This window comes from Apteryx rowi, unplaced genomic scaffold (assembly GCF_003343035.1).
Source record: "Apteryx rowi isolate R43461 unplaced genomic scaffold, aptRow1 scaffold_167, whole genome shotgun sequence".
Classification (NCBI taxonomy): domain Eukaryota; kingdom Metazoa; phylum Chordata; class Aves; order Apterygiformes; family Apterygidae; genus Apteryx; species Apteryx rowi.
The window spans coordinates 711,609-737,708 of NW_020447941.1; the positions used below are offsets into that span (position 1 = coordinate 711,609).

The 26,100-nt window shown below is 38.8% G+C and overlaps 1 protein-coding gene across 2 annotated transcripts in view; it reads right to left on the reverse strand.

Moving 5' to 3' along the window:
* The window catches only part of RALGAPA2 (Ral GTPase activating protein catalytic alpha subunit 2), a 176,574-nt gene that overhangs the window by 144,482 nt on the left and 5,992 nt on the right, over positions 1 to 26,100 (reverse strand). For both annotated transcript variants that reach the window (XM_026060222.1, XM_026060223.1), the window contains exons 2-4: positions 16,411 to 16,521; positions 15,691 to 15,740; positions 1,854 to 1,911 (exon numbers count right to left, since the gene is read on the reverse strand). In XM_026060222.1, coding sequence (XP_025916007.1) covers positions 1,854 to 1,911; positions 15,691 to 15,740; positions 16,411 to 16,521 — 219 coding nt within the window. The remainder of the gene's footprint in view (positions 1 to 1,853; positions 1,912 to 15,690; positions 15,741 to 16,410; positions 16,522 to 26,100) is intronic.

Genomic DNA, 26,100 nt, shown 5'->3' on the forward strand with positions numbered 1-26,100 from the left:
AGTGCCAAAATATTCACTGTAAGCCTCAGCAAACACCTAAACCATTCAAAGGTAACTATCTTCAAACTAAAGACAGTTCAACTTTTTATTCCCTAATGTTAGAATCTAATTTTAAAGCATGTAGTTCACTGCCCTATACTACGCATGAGAAACATGCCCCTTAAGAAATGTGATACTTGTTCAGAAGAATTAACCTCATTTTTACTATTAAGATTTCCAAAGTTCACAGGTGACTAAACCAAGCTCGTTAGCTATCTTACATTGTCTTTAGGCTTAAGGAAAAACACCTATAGTGGAAGAATATTAAGTGTCTTAAGTCAAGCATGTCTTGACTACGCTTGTTGACATCTTTATTCAGTTTTTTATGCATGTGTTGCAATACGATCTTCAGTTATATGTTTTTGATTTTCTTCAGAATACCTGCCTCAAAGCACATGGAACAGACAGGGTGCCGAAGAAAAAACAGCAGAGCTTTAATAGCTCCAGGACTTCTCTCTGTTGGGCTTCCTATTCCTGCCTTTGCTCCAGAGCTACAGTATGTACAGTAAATAATTTAGGAGCGCAGGGGAAGAGCAGACAGTCTCCTTGACTGACCGAGTGAAGGATATCGACATTTACCTAATGACTATCGTAGCCACTGTGAATAATCTGATAGGATGCCAGGCAAATCCTCCACTGTATGAGCATCAGTGAAAGATAACTGGGATCAAACTTGAAGAACTGTGCAAGTATAGAACTTGTGCTGGGTATTCGTAATTCCAGTTATAAAGGCCAACAAAATCATGAAGCATTCTTAAAAAAAGCGAGTGTTTTGATCACAAAAAAGTTACTAAAAAGTTCATATTTTTGTCCTTAATCTCTCTGCTTCATCATTCCAGCTGTAAAACAGAAACTTCTCACTTAGTTCTCACAAGCAGTGTGAAAATTCAGTGCTTCACAACTGTTAAGGAATGCAACTACACTGAGGATAATACAGGAATATCACAGCAGCAGTTAAGCTCTGATTCACGGCAGCAGTCCCGGGGTCTGCCTTTAGCACAGCCTGTGCTCCGCCACGGAGTCTCACCTGTAAGGGAAAACCCTGAACGGCCGCCTAATTCAGAGAATAAAATCTGCACAGGCGAGGCAAGGTTTGAGGTCAGCCCCGAACCCGTTGTTAGGCCACGAGCAGTATTTCGATGCGTGAACCCGTACGGGCACGCGATCGCAGGTGAGACACGCGCACACAACGCACGTTTGGCAGAGCGCCAAGCGAGGGATCGCGGAGGGCTGTGGATTCCTATTTTTGGTGCTGCTCTGAGCACAGAGGGAAGCCTCAACAGCAAGAGGTCTGCTCCATAACCCTCCTCTTCTGCAGGGCTACTAGAACATGGAAGAGAGGAAAGGGAAGAGGACCCGGGCAAATCCACAAACAGAAATTTCAGGAGCCTTTCTAGCAAAAGCAGCAGCAAGCTGGCAACGAAAAAGACACAAAAAAGGAACACTGAACTATTTTAGCAGGTAAAAGTGTTTTTCATGTGTTTCAAAAATTTTTAGCTGCAAGTCTACTACTTCAGTAGCATTTATGTACTGGGCCACACTAAGTGATTCTATCATCAAAACAGGTTCTGTTCTATTAAAATAGAAGGACAGTATCCTAGAATTATAACACAGTCTTGAAGTTTATATTTTAAATGGTGCTACTAAACAGCTTTATTTGTACAAAGAGATTACAAACTAGGATTTACCACTGTATAGAGAAATTTAATTTGAAATTCAATCAAATCAAATTCTGGGAAATGACTACATAAAGCATTCATTTTACTTTTACTATATGTATATTTAAAAAAACAAACAAAACCATTACTTCTTACCTATACTGCGAAAATGCCATCGATAAAAAATCCTCTCAGGTAGTAGCTGCAATATTTTCTGCAGGAAACAAAACTAAACAGTCAGAATTTCCATAACAGACTGGCTCATTCAGAGGATACGGAGAGACTAATACACAAAACATAAATGGATGGTGACATCTATAAAGCACAACAGGAGGCAGATGCCTATCCTAACAAGGATTCCTGCCTATTCATTTACTCTCCTGTTCTAGAGAAAGATACCATGACAGTGTCATGAAACTTTCCCTTTCCCAGGGTCTTGGAAAACCCTACTACTTCAGAACATAAACTGATTTCTGATGAAGAAGTTCCAAATCAAACTTCTTCCCAAGAAGCTCACTTTGGGTTACGGTCTTCTGAAGGATCTGGTAGTGACCACTATTAGGTTGATACAGCCCAGATTTTGCGTTTCTGTAGTCCAGATATGTCTTTTCACCAGCGAATGGATCCAGCTCCCAGCTGAGGCAGTCAGAGACGAGCAGCGCTGCAGTTCTTCTTACCGCGAACTGCTTTACCTGCGTTTTCAGCTGCTGAGTGAAACCGAGTCCAGCTGCACAAAGCCAGACTAACTTAATTCCCAGCGGGTGCAGTTAATACAGCGCCCACGGGGAATAACGTGCAGTGGCCTTCCTCTGTGGTTTTGAGCTGACCCTAGCAGAGGCAGACCAAACAGAGAGAGGTTGTGGTCAAGACCATTTCCCTTTAGTTTTGTTACTCCCCAGGGCACCAACAAAGCCAAGCGATTTAAGCACATGCTTAAGTGCTTTCTTAAATGGAGTCCTATAGCCTTAGCTGCAAAGAACAGTTGGGGCCATCAGATGTTGTTCTTTGCCGGTGTATTGGACAGTAATGCTGTTTAATAATCTGAATAAATCAAAACTATCTGGAAGTCTTACTTTGGTAAATATGGTTTTTAAATGAACTTTAAGTCAACAGTCCCAAGCCAAAAAAATTACTTTTTTTTTTTAATGCATTAGCACTAGAGACTAGCACTGGGCAAGCAGGTGTAGCACATGACAAGTAATCTATTGCTGCCCAGCCTCTCTCAAAAAGATAAAAAAGGCAAGAAAATGCACATTGTTTTGTGTAGCTTTCACAGAACAACGAGTACAGAACTTACCGCTTTCCAGCCAGTGAGATATGAATTTTAAGCAATTATATTTAAATGGCAAACTAGTTTTTAACATCTAGTTTTGGAAATAAAATTATTTAAACTAAACAATGCTGTACGTGACTAACAGTTGGTCCCTTGTAATTATCAAAGTCACCGCAATAAACTTCCGCATAACAAAGCGCCATCAACTCTTCAGAGAAACTACACGCAGGATGCACAACGAATGACGAATCACTTAAGCAATGGTGACCCATCTGTTGGTCTTTCACACGTAAAAGCTCACAAGAGAAAATACAGCATCATAGCCAAGGCGGCAAGAACTGACGTTTCAGGCAATCCTTCGGAGACGGCCAACACATGAATCGCTATTGCTGTTAAAGACAATGTGCTGAAGATGTGGGATATGACAGACTTTTTTTTGGGGGGGGGGTTGCTTTTTTTTTTTGACAAAGTGCTTCAAAAGTTATACACAACACTCAAAGTTAGTCTTTTTGAAAATGCAACATTCCCCTCTCCATAGCAGAAAATGAAAGTCATGACAAGCTCATAGACTTAGAGAACTAGACCTCAGGTCACTCAGACAGATCACGCTTCCTTTATATCTTTACCACAGCAAATATCCCAAAGTAATATTTAGCCTTTTTAAAAGCTTACCCAGCATAAATATATGTGTGTATATATATGTGGGTGTGTATAGATATATACACACACACACACTCAGGTATATCCCTTCCATATTCTCATCGCATTTGGTTTCTTCGCTATTCCCCAACTCCTTCCGCAGGGCAGCGGCTGTGGCTCACCTAGCAGCTGCCGTTAGGAGGGGGTTATGGGAGAGACCCTGGGCCAGATGTCTAGCTCTCTGCCTACGGGCAAGACCAACGCACTTGGAATGAAGAGGTCCGACTGGCTAAAAATGAGGCCGTGATTTCACGTGCGTGTACCTGTTAGTTAAGGACCACGTTTCTGCCCATCAGATTGCAGGATCCACAGACAACGAGCTATAATTATCCATCTCGGTATGAAGAGACTAGCAGCCCGCCGTGTTTCAAGCCTACTTCTGGCACTAATCTTTACCTCATTTGGCAGGAGGGCAGCAAGGAGCTTCTAACCTAAGTCATGATTACTTTGAGTCATTCTCAGCGTGCCGGTACTTGGCATGCACGGAGTTCAGTACGTACTCAGCCCAACGGCAGACCTATTGCACACCGCAGACCCAAAGGGCAAAATGAAGCACCGTATTAAATGAAACCCAGTACAATTGGCAACAAAAAAACTGACTGAACCCAAATATCAGAATAAACTGTAGAGAGAAACCTTTGCATATCTCCATTTTATTATTAAAAAGAATTATTTCCATTGCTTAAGCCGCTATAACAAGTACAGCGGATCATTACAGCGAAACTAATTTCCTCCCACGGATCACACTAAAGAGAGCCTTCGGCTTCCCTTCGGATGTACCTTCCATCTTATCCATTTTAAAAACACTAACTCTTGAGAACTATTGAACTTCCAAAGAATCAAACACTTCTGCTGTATCAGAATGTTGTTTCAGAAATCTGTCAAAAACGAGGTAATAAAACTAGTGGAAAATGCATAGCTTAGTATATTGCAGGTGTTAATGTAAAATTCTTTATTGTAAAGCAAAAATTATACTTAGAAAATATGTTTGACTCTATTGGATCTATACTTAAACACCAGGCATAATATACTCACGCATTATTAAATGAAAGTTTGTGAAAATAATCTGATGATGCACAAACTGTGTCATGAAACAGAAATATTTTAGATTCAGAATGGACAGAAACAAGTTAGGTATGGACAAAAACTTGCTTCTTTAAAATGTCCTTACAAACAGAGTGAGACAAGTGACAAAGACTTCATACAAAATATAAAGCAATTTAAAATCTGCATTATAAATAGGTATAGAGAAGAAAAATTAACGGCAAGATTAAATGTGAAATAATGAAGTTATCTGTATATGCAATTATTCTAAACAAAACCGACTCATTCTCCCTTCAGGACTCCAAGCTGCAAACCAAGCATAAACCCCGCAGAGAACAGAAGAAGTGTTATTAGAGGAACATGCACCAGAAAAACAGGTTTCAGTAAAGTTCACTTTTATATACATGTGCAAGATTACACCTGAGAGATTTTATTTGCAAAAAGAAACAGTATCTATTTCCCAAGAGCTTCAGCTCTTAGAGTAATTCAGTTCTTAGAGTAATTCTATAGTTTGAATATCCTAGTTGATTCAGTATCCAAAACAAAAAAAAAACAAAAAAACAAACAAAAAAAACACAACCCCCCCCACGCACATCATTTGTTAGTTGCTTCAAAACGCAATAGCACGTTCAAGGAAGCTAGGTTTTACCTACGCTCTCCCTGCAAGCTGCAGAACGTATTAATGACTAATTTAGAAAGCAAGTTGCTGCGTAAAGCTGTGAGCAAATCAAGAGAGGCCTGCTGCAGAATAACGCCCAACTAGTCAAAAAACGCATTAACACGTGAACACTCACGGACTGCAACACAGATGAGGTAACTTTATGTGGTTCACGTGTCACAGTCGTGTATTGCACTGAACTTCTGAATCGATGTGGAGGCCTTCCTAACACAGGAGACCTGGTACCGTTAAAGACTTGTTCGCTTTCGAAGCTTCGTACCGCTGCTGCTCATCAGCACCACTTTGCTCACGCCATTCAACACATCTGAGTTTCCGGACTGGGGGAACTATAGTTCTAACCTACCGCTTTAAAGGTTCAAGGAAGAGGGGAGGAAATCAAATCAAACCAAACCACCCCACAAATTACAGGACATATGCTAATAATGCTGTCATTCGGAAGAAGGGACACAACACTAAATAAGCCAGCCAGCTTGTCGACAGTCACAGGCATCACCAGAAAGGATGGAATATTTCATGCTGTTGCACGTGGGAAGCTACACTGCTTGTCTGCAGCCTAAGAAAAGCCACGCGTTACCATCAATGCTAGAATTTGAACAGTGAGTTCGGTGGTAATCAACATTTTCTTTCTGGGCTTTACAAGTAGAGAAATCCTTAAAACAAGGAAAAAAAGGTGCTACACAAGCACCACGCTAGAAGGTTTTCCATTTCTCTCAATGGGATCCAAATAGCTCCCTAAAAAAGCTCAGGATGTGCAAGGCCAGAGGCATGATACCGTGCAGTAAAGGCAGCATCTTGCCTGTTGTACAGTCTCACCTAAACTTCCAGAGAGTGAACTCTGACAAGGTAGACCAAAGCTGCCTAATAAAGACCTGGCCTGAGAAAGAAGGTAAGAGCATCTCTCTCAGCTGAGTACTACTCCACTTAAGCTACGTCCAAAGCAAACCTGAAGTACACAGATGCTGTGGCAAAGCCCGACGATCACTAGAAAAAGCAAGCTTAAGCTCTAAATTGCATGAAACTGGGAGGGGAGGGGCAGAAGGTAAGAACATGCTTATGGCTTCCCCCCCTCCTCCCTCTAAAAAACGCAGAATTAGAAAACATCCTTGCCAGGTCACTGAACCAAAACCCTTCAAGGAGGTGCAATAAATTGTAAGAGGACAGAAGTTCTTATCTGAGAGAATCTTCCAGATCCCCAAATCTTCTGATATGGCAAAAATTGAGACACTTGACTTGTGTCATTTCTCAAGCCTTTCTCTCTTTTTCAGCACCTCAAAAAACATGAAAAAATATGGATGCATCTTGGAAAAATGCAGACAGGCAATCACCCGTATAGTAGTAACAAACAGTAAAATGAAGTCACTTTAAAATCACATTAGATCATTAGCATCACAGCTACTCCTGAAGATATTTCAAAGCTCTACGATGCACTAGAATTAATATAAATAATCTGAAGCTCAGAGTGCACATTTGCTCCTGCAATGCAAAAAGAAATTATCATGCTTAAATGTCTATACTATTAAATGGCAATTTCTGGATGTTACAAGTAAATTAAGAGTTAAGGCTACAATGCCTTTTTAGTTAGCATTTTTTGCATGTATGCATTGGAGTCCAGAAACCAAGACGGTGTTATAGTGTGACACAGTACTAGAAGAGTCATGAACAAGCACTGGTTGTTGTCCTTTCAACTTAGTAATTCCAAGAATGTATTCTTCACTCTCCCAACCCGGAGCGATTAAAAAAAATTGCTATTCCTATATAACAAATGATAGTTTCTTCCACTCCAGTGTAGATTTTTAGCAATACCGCTGTGAATTCCAAACTGGCTATTGACATCTTGTTTGTGCTTTCGCAGTACACTAATATGACATATTTTAAGAAACCCCACAGTGTGAAATAATATTGCTTTTTCAGAAAACACATAGATCTATTTAATGCTTAGTGCTTTGCTGCATCTATATGGTAATCCATTATAGCACACTCGAAATAGAAATTAGGTATTACTACTGATCAACGCATCAGGGTATCTGTCAGTTCTTTTAACTGATTATCCATAGTTCTTTTTCTTCTGGACTTACTGCATGACTAGGAATAATGTTAAGTTTAAATCTTAGTTTACACAGAATGCAGCTTTTTGAAAGATATATTTCTCTATTTTAACAGAGAAATAAAAAAATACTAGGGTTTGGATTTCAACAGATTCACCCTGACTTAACTAATACTGCAATTGCTTGTAAAAAGGCTTTTATTCTTGCCAGCTTGGTTGAATCAGATTGCGACTGGAAGCCTTGCACCTATTATGTTACACACTACGCTGTTTTAGAACGTAAAGAAAACGAAGGCAGTTATCAAATCTTACACTGAAGACGCCTAGACCCTGAATATTTTCCAGCTTAACTTACACAAAACTGGAACGAGAAGCGCTGTTGTGCTACCGGCCATAGCTAGGAAAAGCTGTCCCCTAACACTGTACGCAGAGTGCCTGACTAAACAACAACAACGACCAAGGACGTGTTCTTGTCGGTCGCCTGCGAGCGAGTGCGCGTTCCAGGTCAGCGACAAGTCCTGAACACTGTTCATCCCACGGGGACGGAGTCCTAGAAAAAACAGTGCTTTTGATACAACCTGCACGTAACAAGGAGTTGCTGTTAGTCGGCTGGCAGGTGGATTTACCTTGAGCTGCGTCAGAGGTAGAGCAGCGCTCCTGCGCCCTTACGTCCAAGCACCGCCTGCTCGGCAGTATCTGTACAACAGTCTCAGCAGGTCCGTTCAGTAAGATCTGCAGCAAGTCAGAAATCTTCCTGCTAGTATTCGCTGATTTAGGTGAAGTCAAGAGCTCAGCGACATTACCATGCCTGCAGCAGATCAGTCTAAATAAAGGGATATCCATTTGTTGCATCAATAACATATTTATAGTTATTTGTCAAGGGAAGTGCCTGCCCAAAGCATGCGAGCTACTCGTTCTTCCCCCAGCAGGCACAGCAGACAGCAGGGTTTCTGCAGCACAACATAAGCAGCGTGTGCGGAGATCTTTCGGCAGACCGCTGTGAGGGTAACGGGTATTTTAGGAGCAAGAGGGATGGGCCCGTCAGAATAAACCCTAGGTGGTTCAGAAAGCCATTTTCTGTGTGTTGGAAAGAATCATCCTTTAAGCAGTTTTATTGTTATAAAAAAAATAAGCTCCTTTTACTCTATCGGCCTTAAGAATCAGGCAACCTAGTCCGCGTGACAGTGGTGATTACAGTATGCATCGGGCACCGACTGAAAAGCTGTAACAGAACCTAAAACCTGAATTTAAAGCAGAAACTCCTAATGGCAGTGTGATTTCAAGTCTAACATCAGCTTACACAAGGGAAAATTAAGCCACCCTGCTGTATAGACATGAGAAGAATACAAATAGTAAAAGGATGTTAAAAAAAAAAAGGGACATCCTCAAGAAAGGGGAAACCAGGAGCTGTGGCAAGAAGAACTCAACAGTATCTTGATTTGATTATTCCTGGCAGAGAAGTTTGCAAGCGCTTTTTACGCTGTCCAGCTTCACTACACAATTTCACTGTGCAGAATTCAATTTTATTAATGTATTTATTTAAACCAAAATGGAGCAAAGTAATAGAGAGCAACATCCCAAGATAAGCAAACCACCCTAAGAAGACGCTACAGATTAAAACTGCTAACATTATTAGAATGTATAAAGTGGAGCCATAATGCAACAGAGGAGTTCTATATTTAAAATATCCACAGCAATCTTAGTCCAGAATGAACCAAAGTTTTTAAACTGATATTTACGTGTATTGCTAGGCAGTACTAAAAGAAGGGTATATTCCTAAGCTGCAGCAGTGAATAGATGGATCAGGTCAAGCTGCTATCGGAGCATATCATTCTCCTGACAGATGCAGCGTTTACTGCATATTGCCTGGAAAGTACTTTTCCAAAGGCTTGCTCCCAGACCGTGCTCTATTACAAACTTATACTGAACTATCCTTAGCACTTGCGTGACAAGCAACTTGTGCACATCTGCAGCAATAAAATTCAGGATATACAGCTGCTTCTGTAACTGCTACATTCAGATTCCGATAGCAGATCAATTAACGTTTCAATGGATTTACACCACATCTTAATCCTCTGAGCATGGGGCCACGTGCAGGTTATATTTAGATGTGTTGCTAACGACAACAGTACTGTACTAAAACCAGAAGTTAGCGATACAAAATAAAACAGCTCAAAATATGTCTGAGCAAGTTCAAACAGTTTTGTGGGTTCTCTCTGGAAAAACGCTTACCGTCATACAAAAGCCACAGCAGACTCATGAATTTGGATTTGTGCCATATGAATACTGCCAAGGTTATTAGTACATTTATTTCCTTCCATTTTACATCCAATTAATATTTAAGTCTGCTTGCTGTACGCCTCATATTCAGGATACTCCAAAATAACCTAGGCGCAACATGCTGAAGTTTTGCTGCTGAACCTCCACGGAAGGCCAAAACAGACCGATTGCTCCGCTCCAGCCCGGTAACCATGCTCAGCCTCTCGCTGCTCCAGCGGGGCCGGGGCACGCGGGAGAAGGCCAGGCTCCACAAATAAAAGGGGTCAGAAGCACAACCGTACCAGGGCCGAGCCTTCAAGTCATGGAAAAGAGCAATATAAGAAACAATGTGAACCCCTTCTGAAAATACGTTACAACTCTGCAGGTGACCAAACCTTGCCAAAGGGAAAAACAAATTTATTTTTCACATTGTTTTGGCCTTTTAGGTAAAACTGGGAAAAATAATAGATAATTGCAGGGGCTGTATCATTTCATGCATATCTATTTGGGAAGTGGCAAGGCCAAATCACCATTTAGAATATAAAACTGGATCTAAGAACTCCCTAATATTAATTGTAAAAAAACCCAAAACAAAACAAAAAAAACTTTTCCCAAATGAACTAATGTTAACATTTCATATTACTCCCTTTTGATTAATAATCCTTTGTTGATTAATATAGTGTTTGATACTATTATCGGGTGGCTAAGCAACGTAACTGATGTGAAAAATTAAGATCTCACTAAAAAGGAGGAGCAGCACTGCTTTTTAATTAGAACCAAGCCAGCTTAGCTTTTAGAGCATTTGTGGGAAAGTGTGTTACTTATGTTTTAAATACACACTAGGTGTCACTCAAGAACAGCAGCAAAAACCCCAAACTGCACTAGAAAGGAAGTCATGTAAATCCTTCTCACAAGTATTTTTATTGATTCTTAAACAGCTAACCCCCAGCACCTGGATTCAGGATGTGTTAATCCAAAGCAATTACCTACTTAGCTAATTAGAATAAAACTCTAGGAAACCTGTTTCATGCTGACATCAAATGAAATATGGCAAGCTTCACAATCAGTCAGGTTTGCTTCCTATGGCTTACAACATGAATGTTTAATTACTTGGCATTTACATTTTCTCCTGCCCCATGTTCAAACACAAGTATAGTTGGCCTGGGCATTAAAAGGCCCTCTAAAGAGTTTTCCTCCTACAATGCATTAAGTTGAAGCGTTAGAGAGATAAACAGGTTGTAAACTTACTTCCAGTAGAGAAACATCATGAAGCAGATTGCTCCAAATTTCACACAGATATCTTAATCGATTACTTAGTCATCAATTGCTTTGAGGAAGAAGTTATAACACAACTCTTCAAGGTATGTATTTCAGTAGGTCGCATCCATCTATGTCCTCTGACTTCCATGAGTTTTCAAAGCTTTTGATACTCTTTACCAGCCTTTAAAATGTTATCTCCATAGAGCATTTAAATTCACGTTTAAAATTAACCATGCACTTCAACGCATCTCTATTCAACAAAATACAAGCACATTCACGTACCCAAGTTTTTCAGTGACACTTAAGCACACTACTAAGCAGTTTATTTAATCAGGACTAAAGTGACACATTGTTCATACACAACTATGCATTTTTTCTTCTTCACACATTAATATGGGTTAAAAACATTAGGAGAAGATAAAGTTATCAGCCACCCATTTTCAAGACACAGGAAACCTACTTATTCACTTTAACTGCGTGAGTAAGCATTAGTTGTCTTCCATTCAAAAACACAGCTACAGAACTTTACTTACGTGTTCAAGACAGAGCAACTGTATTAATAAGCTACAATTAAGATCCACTGCCTTGCTCAGTCAGTAGGGCAATACCTCCTCCGTTGGGGGGTGCGCTGGGAGGAGGCGGTCGAGTTTCTCCTGCTGCCAATACAGGCTGCGGGGATGTTAACGTGGCACTGCCTCACGTAAAAATCCTAAAGCAGGCTCTTTTGCCAAGATTGTAAGCAACAGAAAACAACTTGATTTTTAGATTTCAGTCTGAAAAGGTAGTCTTGTAGTTTAAGGAGGGAAGGGAGGCAGAAAACGAAGTGGTTAGAGCATAAAAGTCAGAAGACTAGACTGCAAAAAAAACAACCACCCCACACAACAGAATTTCATATCATTTTCATCACCATTTTTCATACTATAAGCACGTTAGGCTAAATAATATTTATACCGATAATAAGCTACAAGTTAACGCAAAAGTGAAGCCACATACTTCTGTAAGGGTGTTTTGTTTTGCTTTTTAAGGGAGGAACTACAGGAGCCGAGAACAAGGTTTACAATCCATTTTAATTTCAGCTTCTAGGGTTCCACTGAAAGTCTGTTTTTTTTCTACCACCCCTACCAAAAATAATCCACAATATAAACAAAGTTAGCACTTTCATGATGCAACACTCCAATGAAAAGTTACCAGTTGGATTAACAAAGAGAAATCAACAGATGTGTACGTTTACCCTTAAAAAAAAAAAAAAATCAGGCTAATTATAAACCTGTTGATTGTTAAAACACAACTAACTGAAGGTCCCACTGCTCTCTGACTTCAGAGACAGGCAGAGCTTATGCTAAGGCTTCTGGTGTGCGTTATAACTTTCGTTTTCTCTCTGTATGTCACAGTTTCATCTGCTCCAGTGACATTTGCTCATATCCAAATATATTTAGACAATAACTACAATCTAATTAAAGAGGTCCCCAGGTGAAATGATCCACCACAGTTCTATTCTTCTTTAATTAAGTTAAAGCCATCCTAATTTGATTAAGCAAAAGTTAGGTAGTTAACATTTCCTCCATAGCCACTGTAAATGATATAAACACCAGCCCAAGTGCTGGTAATGATTTGCTTCTGGGAGTAAAACAAGATACTCCACCGAATTAAAAAAGTTAAGCAAATTAACATTTCACACACTCAGATCAAACTGATATGCAGTAGTCGACAACTCTCATCCTTTTATTTTCATGGTCCTGCAGTCATAGTAGCTGCCTCCACCTGAAATGGGTGGCACCCCAATTCTTCCTGTTACATGTTCAAAACAGATCAACGCTGAACTTCATATTGACAAAACATAGAAAAAAAAAAAGTACTAAGTACTTCCTTTGAACTAGCCATCTCCCCATGCGATACAAAAGATATATAGAGATATTTAACGGGGAAGGAAGGAGGACTACTTTGAAAACTTTAGCCTAGCAGAGGCTATGCAGCTCCCAAATTCTACTGAAAAACAAGAGGGCATTTTCAGAGAGTTGATCCTTAATTAAGACATATATATTATTGTATGGTTCTCAATTTATTTTGAGAGAAATATGGGTGTATCCAAGACCCTGACTTAAACTTGGAAGATGAAAGTGAGCTTTGGAGTCTAAGTTCTTTATTCTCCCATTCCTGCTTCTCCCGATTTCTTGATTTTTCCAGGATTTTCCTATATTTCAACACTACCACTTTCATGTAATCTCAAAGAATCAAGTCTTTAAGGTTTTGTTTTAAGGTACAGTAGTATCATAGAAAAAAGTCACATGTTGTCAACTTAACTGTTAAAAAAATTCCAAATAAAATTTCTGTTCTTAGAAGCGAAGTGCAACACTTGCAAAATTTAAATCTCAAAAATGAGGTTACAGAAGTTGAGTAAAAGTTAGGTCCACTCCTCGATTTCACAAATAAGATGAGTATTTCTCTAATGTTTTCTTTCTACCAGAGTAATGAAGAGTTTGTAATTCATCATCTTCTGCATCAGTTGAAACAAGCACTTCATAATATTTATTTTGACACTTTTACCAGTGTTCCAGCAAAAAGATTATTTCAACCAGATGCCTTTTAAATACTTCCATCGCAAGAAGGTACTAAGGAACAAGTATTTGTTACCACATCAAGACCTTTGTGAATGGAAACGGTGCTGCACACCACTCAAATTCAGCGCCACTGCTGCCGCTAGGTAAGGCGGCCTCTCAAACGACTGCCGCTAGGAGCGGGACAGGAGTTGCAGCCGAGCGTGCCTAGGCCAGGCTTGGAGCGCTCCCGTACTGAAGCTACCCTCAGCTTCCTCGCCAGCCCTCAGAGCAGCATCAGCAGCAGTCACGAGTGAAAGGAAAGGATGCGTTATGTTGGGGGAGCGCTAGCCCGGCAGCATTCAGTCAAGAATTCATTCGGGGAAGCTTTTCTCCTCCTGCTGCACCACTCCTAGCTACTACATCAGCATCATTTCACCCATTTTCACTATCGCCAGGACCTGGGGTTAAGGGCGAACAGTATCTCAGGAGCCAGAAGCTTGACAGACAGACTGCCAAGAAGCAAGGCTCAGAACTACCACCTTGCAGAGAAGTTAGAAGTGATTTTTGAGAAGAGAAAACCGTAAGACAGACATGGTATAAGCACCTGTGACAAAAGATTGCGAGAGAAAAATTAGCTAAGCTAGCACTGAAACAAGAAACACACAGATGACAAGATCCCTCTCACCAGCACATCCTCCAATTCCCCATATCACCATCAGACTTTTAGGTCCAAACATTCCTTAGACCTGAAGCGTTTGCACACGTAGAAGTTGCGGCAATGCACATTTCAACAGTTAGAGGAAGCATATTCCAGTCTGGTAAGCCTTGTGTGGTTATAACAGAATTTCAAACTTCCTGTGGCGACGACTTCAAAACCACGCAGTATTTTCCTTTACGTTCTTAAAAACAAGCCAACTAAATACATGGTTACATCCAAATTAATAGGGAAAGCCCCCATAACTAGGCTTAGCTACAGTTAACCTGCTTTTTACATTTCTTTTTCTTCTATGAAATCCCAAATTTGCATCAAACCCCTTTGATGCTTGAATATATTATTCAAAAATGGATAATATGAACTGGAAAAAGAACCTGACTTTGATAGCTGAAGTCCAAGTATTACAGTTCAAGACAACCTCAATGAAGACCACGTTGCAAGAGAACTTTGGACAGTAAAGAAGAAAAAGGTTAAATCTTGAAGTAAGGCTTATTCTGCTACCAATTCTAATTTTAGTAATTTTAATTTGCATTTCATCATTATAGATGATTTGCAGATGACTTAGCAAATATATAGACAGACATATACTCAAGGAACTTGACTTGAGTTACAGGAGCTGACATAAGTATTTATAAATAGCTGTTCTCATAATTAAGAGCCATACCTTCTTACCAAGAAGCAATCCACCTTCTTTAAAGTTCTAAAGTACTCTTATTCACTCTTTTCAAAATCTGAAATTTTGACTGGCTGTGTTAATTAGACTTTCTCCCTCATATTACGAGCTACCACAACATCAGGTGCACTCCGTACTTTGAAAAAGTCAAAAAGGAAGAACAACAAAACTGAATGATTTTTAATATACTTAGAAGCGACGCATCACTTTTACACCTTGAACAGATTCTCAGTCAAGAACTGCAAGGGGAACTACAACAGGCACACTGCTGTTGCAGTACAAACTCACTACATGAGATTTGTTTCAGAATTAAGCATCTATATTTTTACATCTGTAAAATATTTATGATCTAATAGAATGAGATTTTTAGTTAATCTTTCCATTAAAATGTATCAGGAAGCCTCAATGGCTGAAGCTAAGAAGTCTTTTTTTTTTGTTCAATCAACTTGTCTTCCGGCTGAGGAGAGCAAATTAAGAAAAGAGTACTTTAGCACCTATGACAGGGTTCTAAGCCAGATTTCAAACAATTCTGCAAGCTAAATTAGTTTACTTGCCTTTGATAAAATCTCTTAACCCTGGATATTCACTCAAGCCAGACATTCCCATGGCATAATAAAAATACTATTGTTTTTTGTATCTGAAAAACTTAATACAGACCCCAGTTCTTTTCCGCCTTTCACCTTCTACAGTCATGGACACCTACTGTCATTTGATAGATATCTCTTTTCACCTCTCATTGTAAAGGTGTAAGTAAGCATATAATGACAAAGTTTTAAAACAAAAATTAGTTCCATGGTATGGACAACTTACTTCAAAAAGAAAGAGAATGGAGTCCAGCTCCTCCCTTTGTGATTTATTCCCTGCAAGACAAAACAATAGACTGCCATAAATAAATGGTTTGATAATAAGACAGAAAAGGTATACTTTTCTTACTCCACTGACGTCAAGGATGATGTACTCAGTTCATTATTCTTCATCTTTCTCTCATGTCAAAAAAAGAGTAAGATGCTCTCAGTTTCCAGCCCCTCTTTCAATTATAGAAGAGGGGCATCTTGAGTCCCAAATCCGCAACGTATTATCATTGTGTTCAACTCCAAACAGTTGGCTGTTCCTACTGACAAACCTTCAACGCTGAAACGTGTTCTGTGGATTTCAGGTAAGATGTTCAGTTGAACAGACGTGTATGCAGGATGGAGGCCCTCATTATTTCACAACCACACGTGAGGAGATGTGCATAAATGCACAAGATCTGGTTTTTGTACTGAAGTGACACTTAAAGCCATAAACACACTATAAACATATAAACCCTTTTCAGTTACCTATGACAGTACAGCCATTAATTTTCCACGCTTGTCTCTCTTCTGATACCACAAAATTAAGATGGCTACTAATACTGTACTGCATGAAACTGTAATTATACATAGTTGTGGATTATGTACTCATTAAATAACAGAATCTAACAGAATGCTTTTGCAAACAGTTAAGAAAAAAATGATTCAACAAGATTTCTGCCAAAACCCCAGAACTTACCTTTCTGTTTCAAGCTATTTTCCAGTGTTATGAAGTTTTCATAGAAGATAAAATAAATTTGAGAATAATTGTTCTCAAAAAATTGCTTCAGGTCACTTCCATCCACAATATCTGAGGAGAGGAACAAACTGAGTCACTACAGAACATCAGAAACCTGAAAAAGTTTTTCTAAATGCAAATTTAGTATAATAGAATAAAATAAATGTAATACAAAATAATTATAACTATTTCATTTAAAGAAAGTGGCCATACATCACCTGTAGAGAAATTCTTAAACTGTGAGAGAAACATTTTTGTTACCCAATATTAAAGCTGTCTGCAACTAAAAGAATTCCCCAGTTCTCTAAATATAGATTGCATGCATTATTATACCAAACTCGATGCTTTTTGCTAAACGGAGGTATACATTGCTGAAGAGTCTCCTCTGTGACCCAAACTTTAGAGTAGAGGAATTGAACCTGAACACAGCAAAGGTACTATATGGCTTAGCCACAGAGTTGCATGGTTATAATTCACTGGACAGCTGAGGGAGTGGGAACTCCAGTGAAACCAAGGTTGCACAGTAGAAAAAAAAAAAATACAAGCCCCAGTTGTTTGTGTGGGTTGCAACAGAAGCTTTCAAATTTCCCTCTCTGGTCATACTGCAATATGGTAAGATTTTTCTCCATTTTGCTTTAAAATTAGCTGCTGGCATTTATCTATTCAATAAACAACTTGAAGAATATAGGTGACTTTAATAAAATTAAAGATCTCGAGTCCTGGGGGGAAAAATGGGGGGGGGGGTTACTCTGCACCCTTTTGGGGCTAGTGAAACGGCTAGGACACTGGCTAGGAAGGGCTGTAACCGCATCTTACCAGCATAATAATACTATAGTCTTATAGCCTTGGTCCTTGAGCAGGGGGGAAGAAAAAAAAAAAAGGAAGGAAGGAAAAAAAACCCCAAACAAACCAACCCCCTCCACACACAAACACACACAGAAACCCCAAAGAAACCACAAAACTGCAAACGTAGTTGACTGAGTGACCGAGTTCTGGAAGAGCTTTCCAGAATAGAAACCTTTCTCCAAATGATGGATGCAGCATTCTGCTGGCTGCTGACATACTGCTTTACTCTAGTTCAGGGTAGCCCTGGAGACCCGCTGCCTACCTAAACATCATCAGAAGATGAAAGATTAATCTAGAACAAGCACAGCCCAGGCACGTTCAGCCTAAGAGACAGAAGAAAAGCAGACTCGGTTGTCATTCAGTTGTACAATCACTAGCGATTCAGACTGTGAACACACATTACAGAGCACAAGCGGCTCTTTCACAGGGACAGAAGGGCCAAGTCCAGATTGGAGCCCGATACAAGCCAGCTAAAACACACCACTAGAAGAAGCCAAAGGAGTTTCCCCAAAACAGAAAAAGCATTTCCCCCTCCTAATCTCCCTGGCAAAAAGCTGGGGCTAAAGCAGGGTGTCATCATGGAGGGAAGACAGCAGCAAGCTTTAACCTTGGTATTATCCCTGTGAAGGTGGTATTTTTGCCAGCTAACCATGATCAGAAGTAGTCCAAAAGATCACGATTAACAGACTAGGCAGAACAATCTCATGGAAGGCTCATTCATATCATCAAAGGAAGACCCAGAAGACCTGAAGTAATAACTTACAGAAACAGCTACCCTCAGTACCTGCTCAGCTAATTGGGGATACCTCCCTCTCTCAGGTTTTGATGGTCTCCTCCTAAACAAGCCAAACTACCATCAAAGCGGTTGAACTGCATACTGTGGGCATACGCAATTCATTTAAAGAGATGGGGAGAAGACAATACGACCTATCACTAAACACACAAGCAAAGATAATCATGGGAACCTATAATGTTTGCCATTTTTCACCAGGACACAAAACAAAAGCCTTAAGAATGCACTTTGGCAAACCCATTACTTTTTAGCCCATTTGGTAGCTGATGACACCAATAAAGAGTCCTTCGTGAACAATTTTTAAGTTAGTATGCAAATTACACTACTCAGTAGCCACTAGGCAAGGATCCGAGACAATACGAAGAATCCCTGGCAAACCTGAAAGAACACGCACGCACACAAAAATCTTCCTTCAAGGGTAAAATAAAGCGTGGATATTTAGTAAAGGAAGCCTGTAAGGCAGCTGTTGAAAAATATCTTAGAGAAAACGGGCAAAACCAAGTGCAGACTAGAACAGAGTCTTTTTCATAAGGAGCTGTTGGAGAACTTCCAGTGCTTTGTGGAAATGGAGAGCTTACAGAAACGCACATGAACACACAGAGTTTGGGTTTTCTCAAGCTTCCTTAGTCTCCCAGTTTCTGGTGCCTTTCCGAGGAACTGGAACAGGGGATCTGTTGCTGGTAACGGAAGCAGGTTTTGTGCACAACGGCTGGGAGCGCACCATAGCAATCCAGGGAGGAAGCGACAGCTAGCTGAGGAGGGAGGGAGGCAAAGCCCTACATGATACTTGGGCAGCAGACAACGTCCTATCCACTCTGCTAGACACAGGGGATAAGATCGTGCAGGTAAGAGTTAGTCCCACTCACAGGAAAGAGCTCTAGTTTTCCGGCCGGTCAGCAAGCCATTTGGGTAAACACACCTGAGACGACAGTCTTTTTTGCTAGTTCTGTAACTTTCTCCTACTTACGCACAACTTCAAGGACTATCCCGCAGACCAAGTCCCTTCAATTTGTCTCTCAACTGAGAAGGTACGTTCTTAGGAAAGCCGCAACTGATGGGGAGAGGAAACTTGCTACTGTAGCCTTAACGTTTTGCACATTTAACTGCCCTAGGTATTGAACCTAAGAAATGAAAGAACCACATGAAGAATTTCATAGCATTTAAATGACTGATACCTAATGAGTAAAAACAGTAAAACACATCCTTACAGAGCAGCAGGAAGCCACACAGGAATTTTAAACAGCACTGGTAAAGGGATGTTTTTACATCATGCGTAAAAGAATGATTAGCTTCTAATGTAATATCAGTTCCTGAATGAGTTAGACTCTGGCACTGTATTACCGTAGCACAAGAACAATTGATGGAGTCTAAACTTTTGTAGTTATTTATTAAAACAAATAGACTGGGAGTCTGGCCAAAACCTTTCATAGGTAGCAGCACGTTACAAGGAAAAAAGGACGGAAGCACCTAAGAAATATTCACACTTAATTTCTGGATGTCATGAGTTGTACCAGCCAAAAATGTTATATTAAAAAGAAAGGTCAAATTCATGCATCTTTCTTTGTAACGAAACTTAAAGTCACAGATTTTTTAATTAGTCAAGTGTATAATCTGTAAGTTTACAGCAAACACCTTGATTCAATCTTCTGTAATTAAAAGCTTATCCTGCAGAGACACCTGACAAAAGAAAGTTTATTTTTACTTTCAAGACAAATTTAACTCAGTAATCTGATCCTCTAAAGGGTTAGACTTGTATCGAACAGACAGGAAATTGTTTCAGTAAACTAAAAGAACCTTAATGCCAAACAGTCCATCTAAATAGATCTAAGTTAAGATTGTCAGTAAGATCAAATGAGAGTACATTAAAGTTATTAATTAAAATATATATATATTGCTTAAGGGCCACAGAAATTTCTTGTCGTATTTTTCAGGATATAGAAGCTACAGAGTCACAAAAACACAGACTGACACTGCAGCAAAGGAGGAGGAAGAGGACCACGCTGCAGAGCACCACTGCGACATAATAAATATTGATGTCTGAAGACTTTCATTACCACAGCTAAATGAGAAATTGGATTAAACATGAGTTTTAATACACATTTAGAAGTAATTACACTGGGAAAACAAATGTTTCTAGGAACAAGTTGATATACTTTCATAAACCAAATATTGAAGAATTAAAAGATGCCAAGGGAGAAGTTAGGCTTTTAATTTAGCATGAGAATCCAAGAACCTAAATTGCAAACCAACAAACCACCTTGGCAGGAAATACTCCTAGACCACTTAGCCATTTCTTTAACTGTTTCAAGTTATGCTTCATGTCACTGATATCCTACGACAGAAATTAAAGATAAACAAAAAAGTCCTACAACTAATCCTGTCCTACCATGTTAAAGGAGTGCACGGCACATGTCAGCAACCCCAAACAAAACAGGCGACTAGAAGAGCAATGGTCCTAACTGGAACAGAGTTCATCCCAATAAACCAACGATGAGCAACAGTTCTCAGAGGCCTGAAGCAACCTGTGAGAGACTGCAGCGTCTCTCCCCTTTTATTTTACGTGCTAAAGCACACTGAAATCGGCACTCTATCACCAGGGAGGGTACTACTTAGCACTCAGGTTAACCCAGATTTAGAGGTGCTGAGCGGGGCAGCGACAGCCTGCAGCACGGCCCCTCTACAGCATTGCAAGGCTTTAACAGCTGCTTTGGCTTCCTGAGCAGAGGGAAACAACTTCGAGGTACAGAACGTACAGCAGCAACGTTATTATAGTGCTAATACATCAGTGCTTTCCTTCCTCCTCCAGCTTCCTCAGCATTAAAGCAAGATTTTCTGCTCTTCATTGGAAGAGAACTGAAATGCATAAAAAGAAAGAACAAACGTACTTTGAGTCAATTTGATGAGTATGGGGTCTCTGTTTTATAAGAATGAAGAATTTCCTTCATAGGAGGAGCAGCTAACACATATTTAAAGAGTTGTATTACTTAACTGTAGTTAGAGTCATTCTTCTTATTAGTTAATAATTTTACCCATGATGTATGTGGTATCATGGAACTATTTATTAGATAAATAAAACTACTGGGAACAAACTGCATCAGTCAGAAAAAAATAACTGTAAGAAAATATTTTGAATGTATATCTAATGCTTTAAACGGAGATCACAGATGGCTAAGAGACCAACTGTTTGTACTGCCTTTATCTCTTTTGAAAAACGCACCAGTCAAGAAATATTTTTGAAAAACTGATCCTGTATCTTTTAGATTTTTACAATTAAAAAAAAAAATCTTCATCATCTCCCCATCTTTAAACACACACACTAGGATACTTCAAGTTTTTTTTTCAATCCTCTGTTTCCAAACCACTTCTGATTTTAAAGAAGCTTACACAGGAAAATATTCTACACAATACCTTTTAATGACAATTTTGTAATCTAATCAGATTGTTTCCACATAATCAGAACACAAGCACCTACTTTCAGAATAAAAACAAACACCAGCTATGGTTTATATACGCAAACTGCAAATCCGGCTAAGGTTATCGGGCAATCAGATTATTAAAACTTTTTTTTTTTTTAAAGTAGTACATTTTCAGTTCATTTTAAAAAGTTCCCTAGGCTTAGCTAGGCCTTAAGTTATTTTCCAAGAAGAAAAATCTTACATATGCAAATGTAACATTTGCAAAACATACTTTAATTTTGTTTGTTCGTTCCTTATCATAATTGTTTTTGTCATGAAGAGACACACTTAGATGATTCCACCCAGCAATAAAAGGATAAAGGGCAAGAATTATTAACAACATTTCTTCCTATTGAAGATTCACTTCTCAAGGAATTCATTCATTAATCAAGATTACAAAGCTGATTACAGCAAGACCACCCAATAATATCATATCACTGCAGAACAAAGAATGAAAATTAGCTGAGGACCATGCTTTTTAAAAAAATTAATTATTAATACCTATTCAGTAGTAAGGCTTTGTTGGGTTGGTTGTACTATGAAAACAATTAGTCCTTGGAAAATGTTCTACATGATATTTGTTTCCTACAAACTGCTGGTCTTGAATTTGCAAGCTATGTGTAATCATTCCTCTCTATGAATGCCTTCTATTAAGCACGCCACTAGGGGAAAACAGGGCTTTCATTTACAAAGATTTCATATGAAAGAATGAGGTCATTAAAAACAAAATGAAAAGGAAATTTCCCTTTAAATTGTGAAAGGGGGAGAAAGGAACTGCCTAATCATAAAAGGAAATTCTCCTTTACTAAAAGTGTGGTGTTTAGGTGGTTATCAACCTGTTATTCTGGGACAAGCATGCATTCTTACATATATCCTTTCTCTATTAAGCTATTTTGTTCCTTATACTCTTTTGCATGGTAGAGAAAAACAATTCACAACCCTAAATGACAAAAGGCCAAAAACAACACTCCCATTTACTAACCTAGAAACACATATCTGCACTGCAAATAAGATTTTCTTGCAATTCTGCATGCAAGTTGCCATCCCAATACAACTGCCCACTTAATAATCAAAAAAAAAAAAACCACCCCACACACAACCAATAATTCCACTATTCAGTTAGAGATAGAGCATTCTTGGGCATTTCATTACTGAATTCCTTATTTTTGGCATACGGTGTGAAAACATCATTTCTCTACTCCCTTATAGTGTATTTGTTCACACTGACAAGAAGTGGAAAGCATCACTTAATCAATGTTTCACTTCACTTCTATCAGTACAGGCAAGATAGACAGTATCTTTGCCTGCTAAACAGACCTCTGGCTGGTAGGAGTACATGCAAAGCTAATGATGATATCCTTTCTATCAATCTCTCTCCTCCCTAAGGCAATACAGGTTGCAAGGAAAGCATCTCTAGATAGGCGACACCAAATAAAGCCCGTCTTAACCTTGCAAGCTTGTTTCGTGTTCTCTTTATTAGGTTCTGCCCATAGCGTTGCTCAACTTGTTCTACCCATTTTACAAAAAAATGGGTATCACAGACAAACAGAAAAGGTGACAGAAAAGACTCCTCCTCAAGAAGACTTATTAAAAGCTGCCAGAGAGCTTAAGGCAGTAACTCGTATCACTATCACAAATATGTTCAACTTACAGCACGACAGGCCCATTCTCTGTTCTTCAAATAGAAGACACAGTGAAAGCTTCATTCACTATTTATCATTTAACATACTAAGGTCAGATACTACTTTTGGCAAATCAAATTGACTAAAACTGTATTTATAAGCATTCTAGAAAATTAAACAGCAAGCGTGGAATTGAGTTACACGTATTAGGTATTTATATTACTGATAAATAGCTCAGATTACTATTGTTGAAAAGCAATCACCTAGTGAATTCAAAACTCTGAACACTAAAACCTAAGGCAAACATTTTATAAAGCCATCATCAGATACTTAGTGGCTTTCCAAAAATACACCCATTGTACCTCCATTCTCCACACAAGGATAGTGGGTTCTTTGGCTCATGCTTCTAATTAATACTTCCACAGCGCTTAGAGCAACACAAAGGAAATAGTGAGACATTCACAAAGGACAGATGAAACATTTCGTCTATTTAAAATACTAAAAGGTTGGGTCATCAGATGAAGGAAAGTGACCCTTCCTTGCCTACTATTTCAGCTTAAAATTTAGCAGAACAAATCACTCGGGTGCTACTTTGTAAAAGTCTGAGCTTATGTCAAGTTCCCATTGCTCTTCCTCATAGAAGCAAAACATTAAAGAAGGCATGTTAGAGAGAAGGCATTTAAAAAAAAAAAAGGGGGGTGTGGGGGGGAACGACAATTGCGCCCTTAGCTCACGAGTGCTCCTTTTATTTTTCTATTAACTGCCAAATGTTATTGCATTCATTTATGCAGTCAGAAATCTTCCCTTAATTCCATGAACTTCCAAAGTCAGTTCATTTTGTTATTTATATATACTGTAGTTCTAACACTCCTGAGGGATTTTTTGTACAAAGTAAAGGAGATAAAGAAAAGATTTTGCAGTCATACCATGGTTAATGATAAACTTATTACTAGCCTCACCCCAGAAACTACATACAATTTTCACTCACACTCTCAAAATCACACTATTTTTCAAATTAAAACTCTGAATGCCATATAAAAGCCCAAAAGATATTTTTCCTTTGTTTTTTGAAAGAAATTTCCATTCAGCAAGGAGATACACTATTACAAACAAAAAAAAAAAAGCCAGATAAAACAATTTTTAAAATAATTTTAACATCTCAAATTTCACATGAAATCTACGGAACAACTACTTTTCTAAATGCAGAAATAAGTTTAGAAGCATTCACTTTTGCATGTGTCTAAAAATTTCTGTTAAGCCTATATTTATCTAGCTATCTGTAAAAGTGTAAAAAACTGTGCAAAACAAATAGTGCTATAACTTAAAATAAAATCATCATATTATTTACTAATTAGTAAGAATGCCACAAAACAAAACAAATAAAAGGCTTATCCCCTTTTTGAAATAAAAGCAAAGTATCACGTGGTATCTCATCCAATTTTATGAGAGAGTGAAGAGTGACAACATCTAAATCGCTGGAGAACCATAACAAACAGCATTAGTTGTTTCATAGCACCTTTATTGATGAAAGATGCATCATGACAGAGCAATGACAGAGCAATTCTGGAAACCGGGAAAAAAAATTTTCAAGGGAAATGTAATAAGCTATACAAAGATGTTAAACTAAGCGTTTCAATTGTACCCAACGGGAAAATACCGAAAGACAGGTTTCAATAAAGAGGATATTTTTTACCCAAGAACAGGCATTGAAACAAAGTCATAAAGAGCAGGGACACTTTTTAACGTTAACAAAGTCCCATAAAAACTACCCTGGGAAACCCTGTAGTAACTTATGAAAACGACAAACCACTGCGAAAGAACAACTTTCACATCACCACCACCATTTATAAAACCACTCTTTAAAAGTCTATGCTAAAAAAGTCCATACTACTGAAGCTTCGGCACTGTATTTAGAAAAAAGTTACCACGTACTTAATATAAGTTCTGAAAGTTAGTACATCTTTATAGGAATGAAAAACGATCAAAAATATTTCCTCTATTTTACCTAACACACGTGAGCATTCATTTTAAACTAATAAGGTTTGCTTTTATGTCTAATTATTCTGGTTAGTATTCTGTGTTGTCATCCAGGTGGACAACTGTACCAGTATGAAACAGGCCATCAGAGAGAAGAAAGTATCTCATCAGTTCAGTGCCCCCACAGAAGTGTGATCTCAGCTCTTAAAGGACTCCAGAGACTTGAGAGATACTGTAAATAACAAATTTAAACGGAATCTTATTTTGGTTAGGGAAGACAAACTTGCACAGAGAACAACTAAGAGGCCTGAAGCTACCAAAAAACAGGTTTCATTGATCCCACAACTTCTTAAGAAAATACATATCCCTTTCCCTCATCCCTCCCCTATTATCTTCTTTTCTCTTATTTTTATCCTCTTACATCAATAGGATCTTAGAAGAATAATTGTCAAGCTGTTTGCATACAGTTCAATTTATGTGCATTTAGAGCTAACAAAAGAGGAAAAGGTGGAATAGTCCTAAGAAAACATAAAACAAGCATAGCTATTTTGAGGACATGTATCATTATAGCCTAAGGGAAGGAGTCTGGGACAGGAAATGAAAGGACTCAGTAAAGGTTAATTAAACTACTGACTTTTCATCTGCGAAACAACTCTATGTGCTGTGCTTTATTTCTCCCCTCTCTGTACAAGTTTAACTTTTGTTCTTCAGCAGAAGAGAGTGGGAAGATTAAGCAAAGGTTGCTACCGACACGTAGTTTGAAAATTCAGAGTCCAGGAACTAATTATCATTGAAGCACAATTTAAAAGAAATAATAATAAAAAAAATAAGGCTATTGGCAAGTAATCACAGCAGAATTATATGCTGCATTACCTAAAGAATTTCACAATGGGGTAGGGGAACACTAGGACACAGGTATTCGACAGAATCGACAGAGCCTTCCCAAGCCTCACCAGGA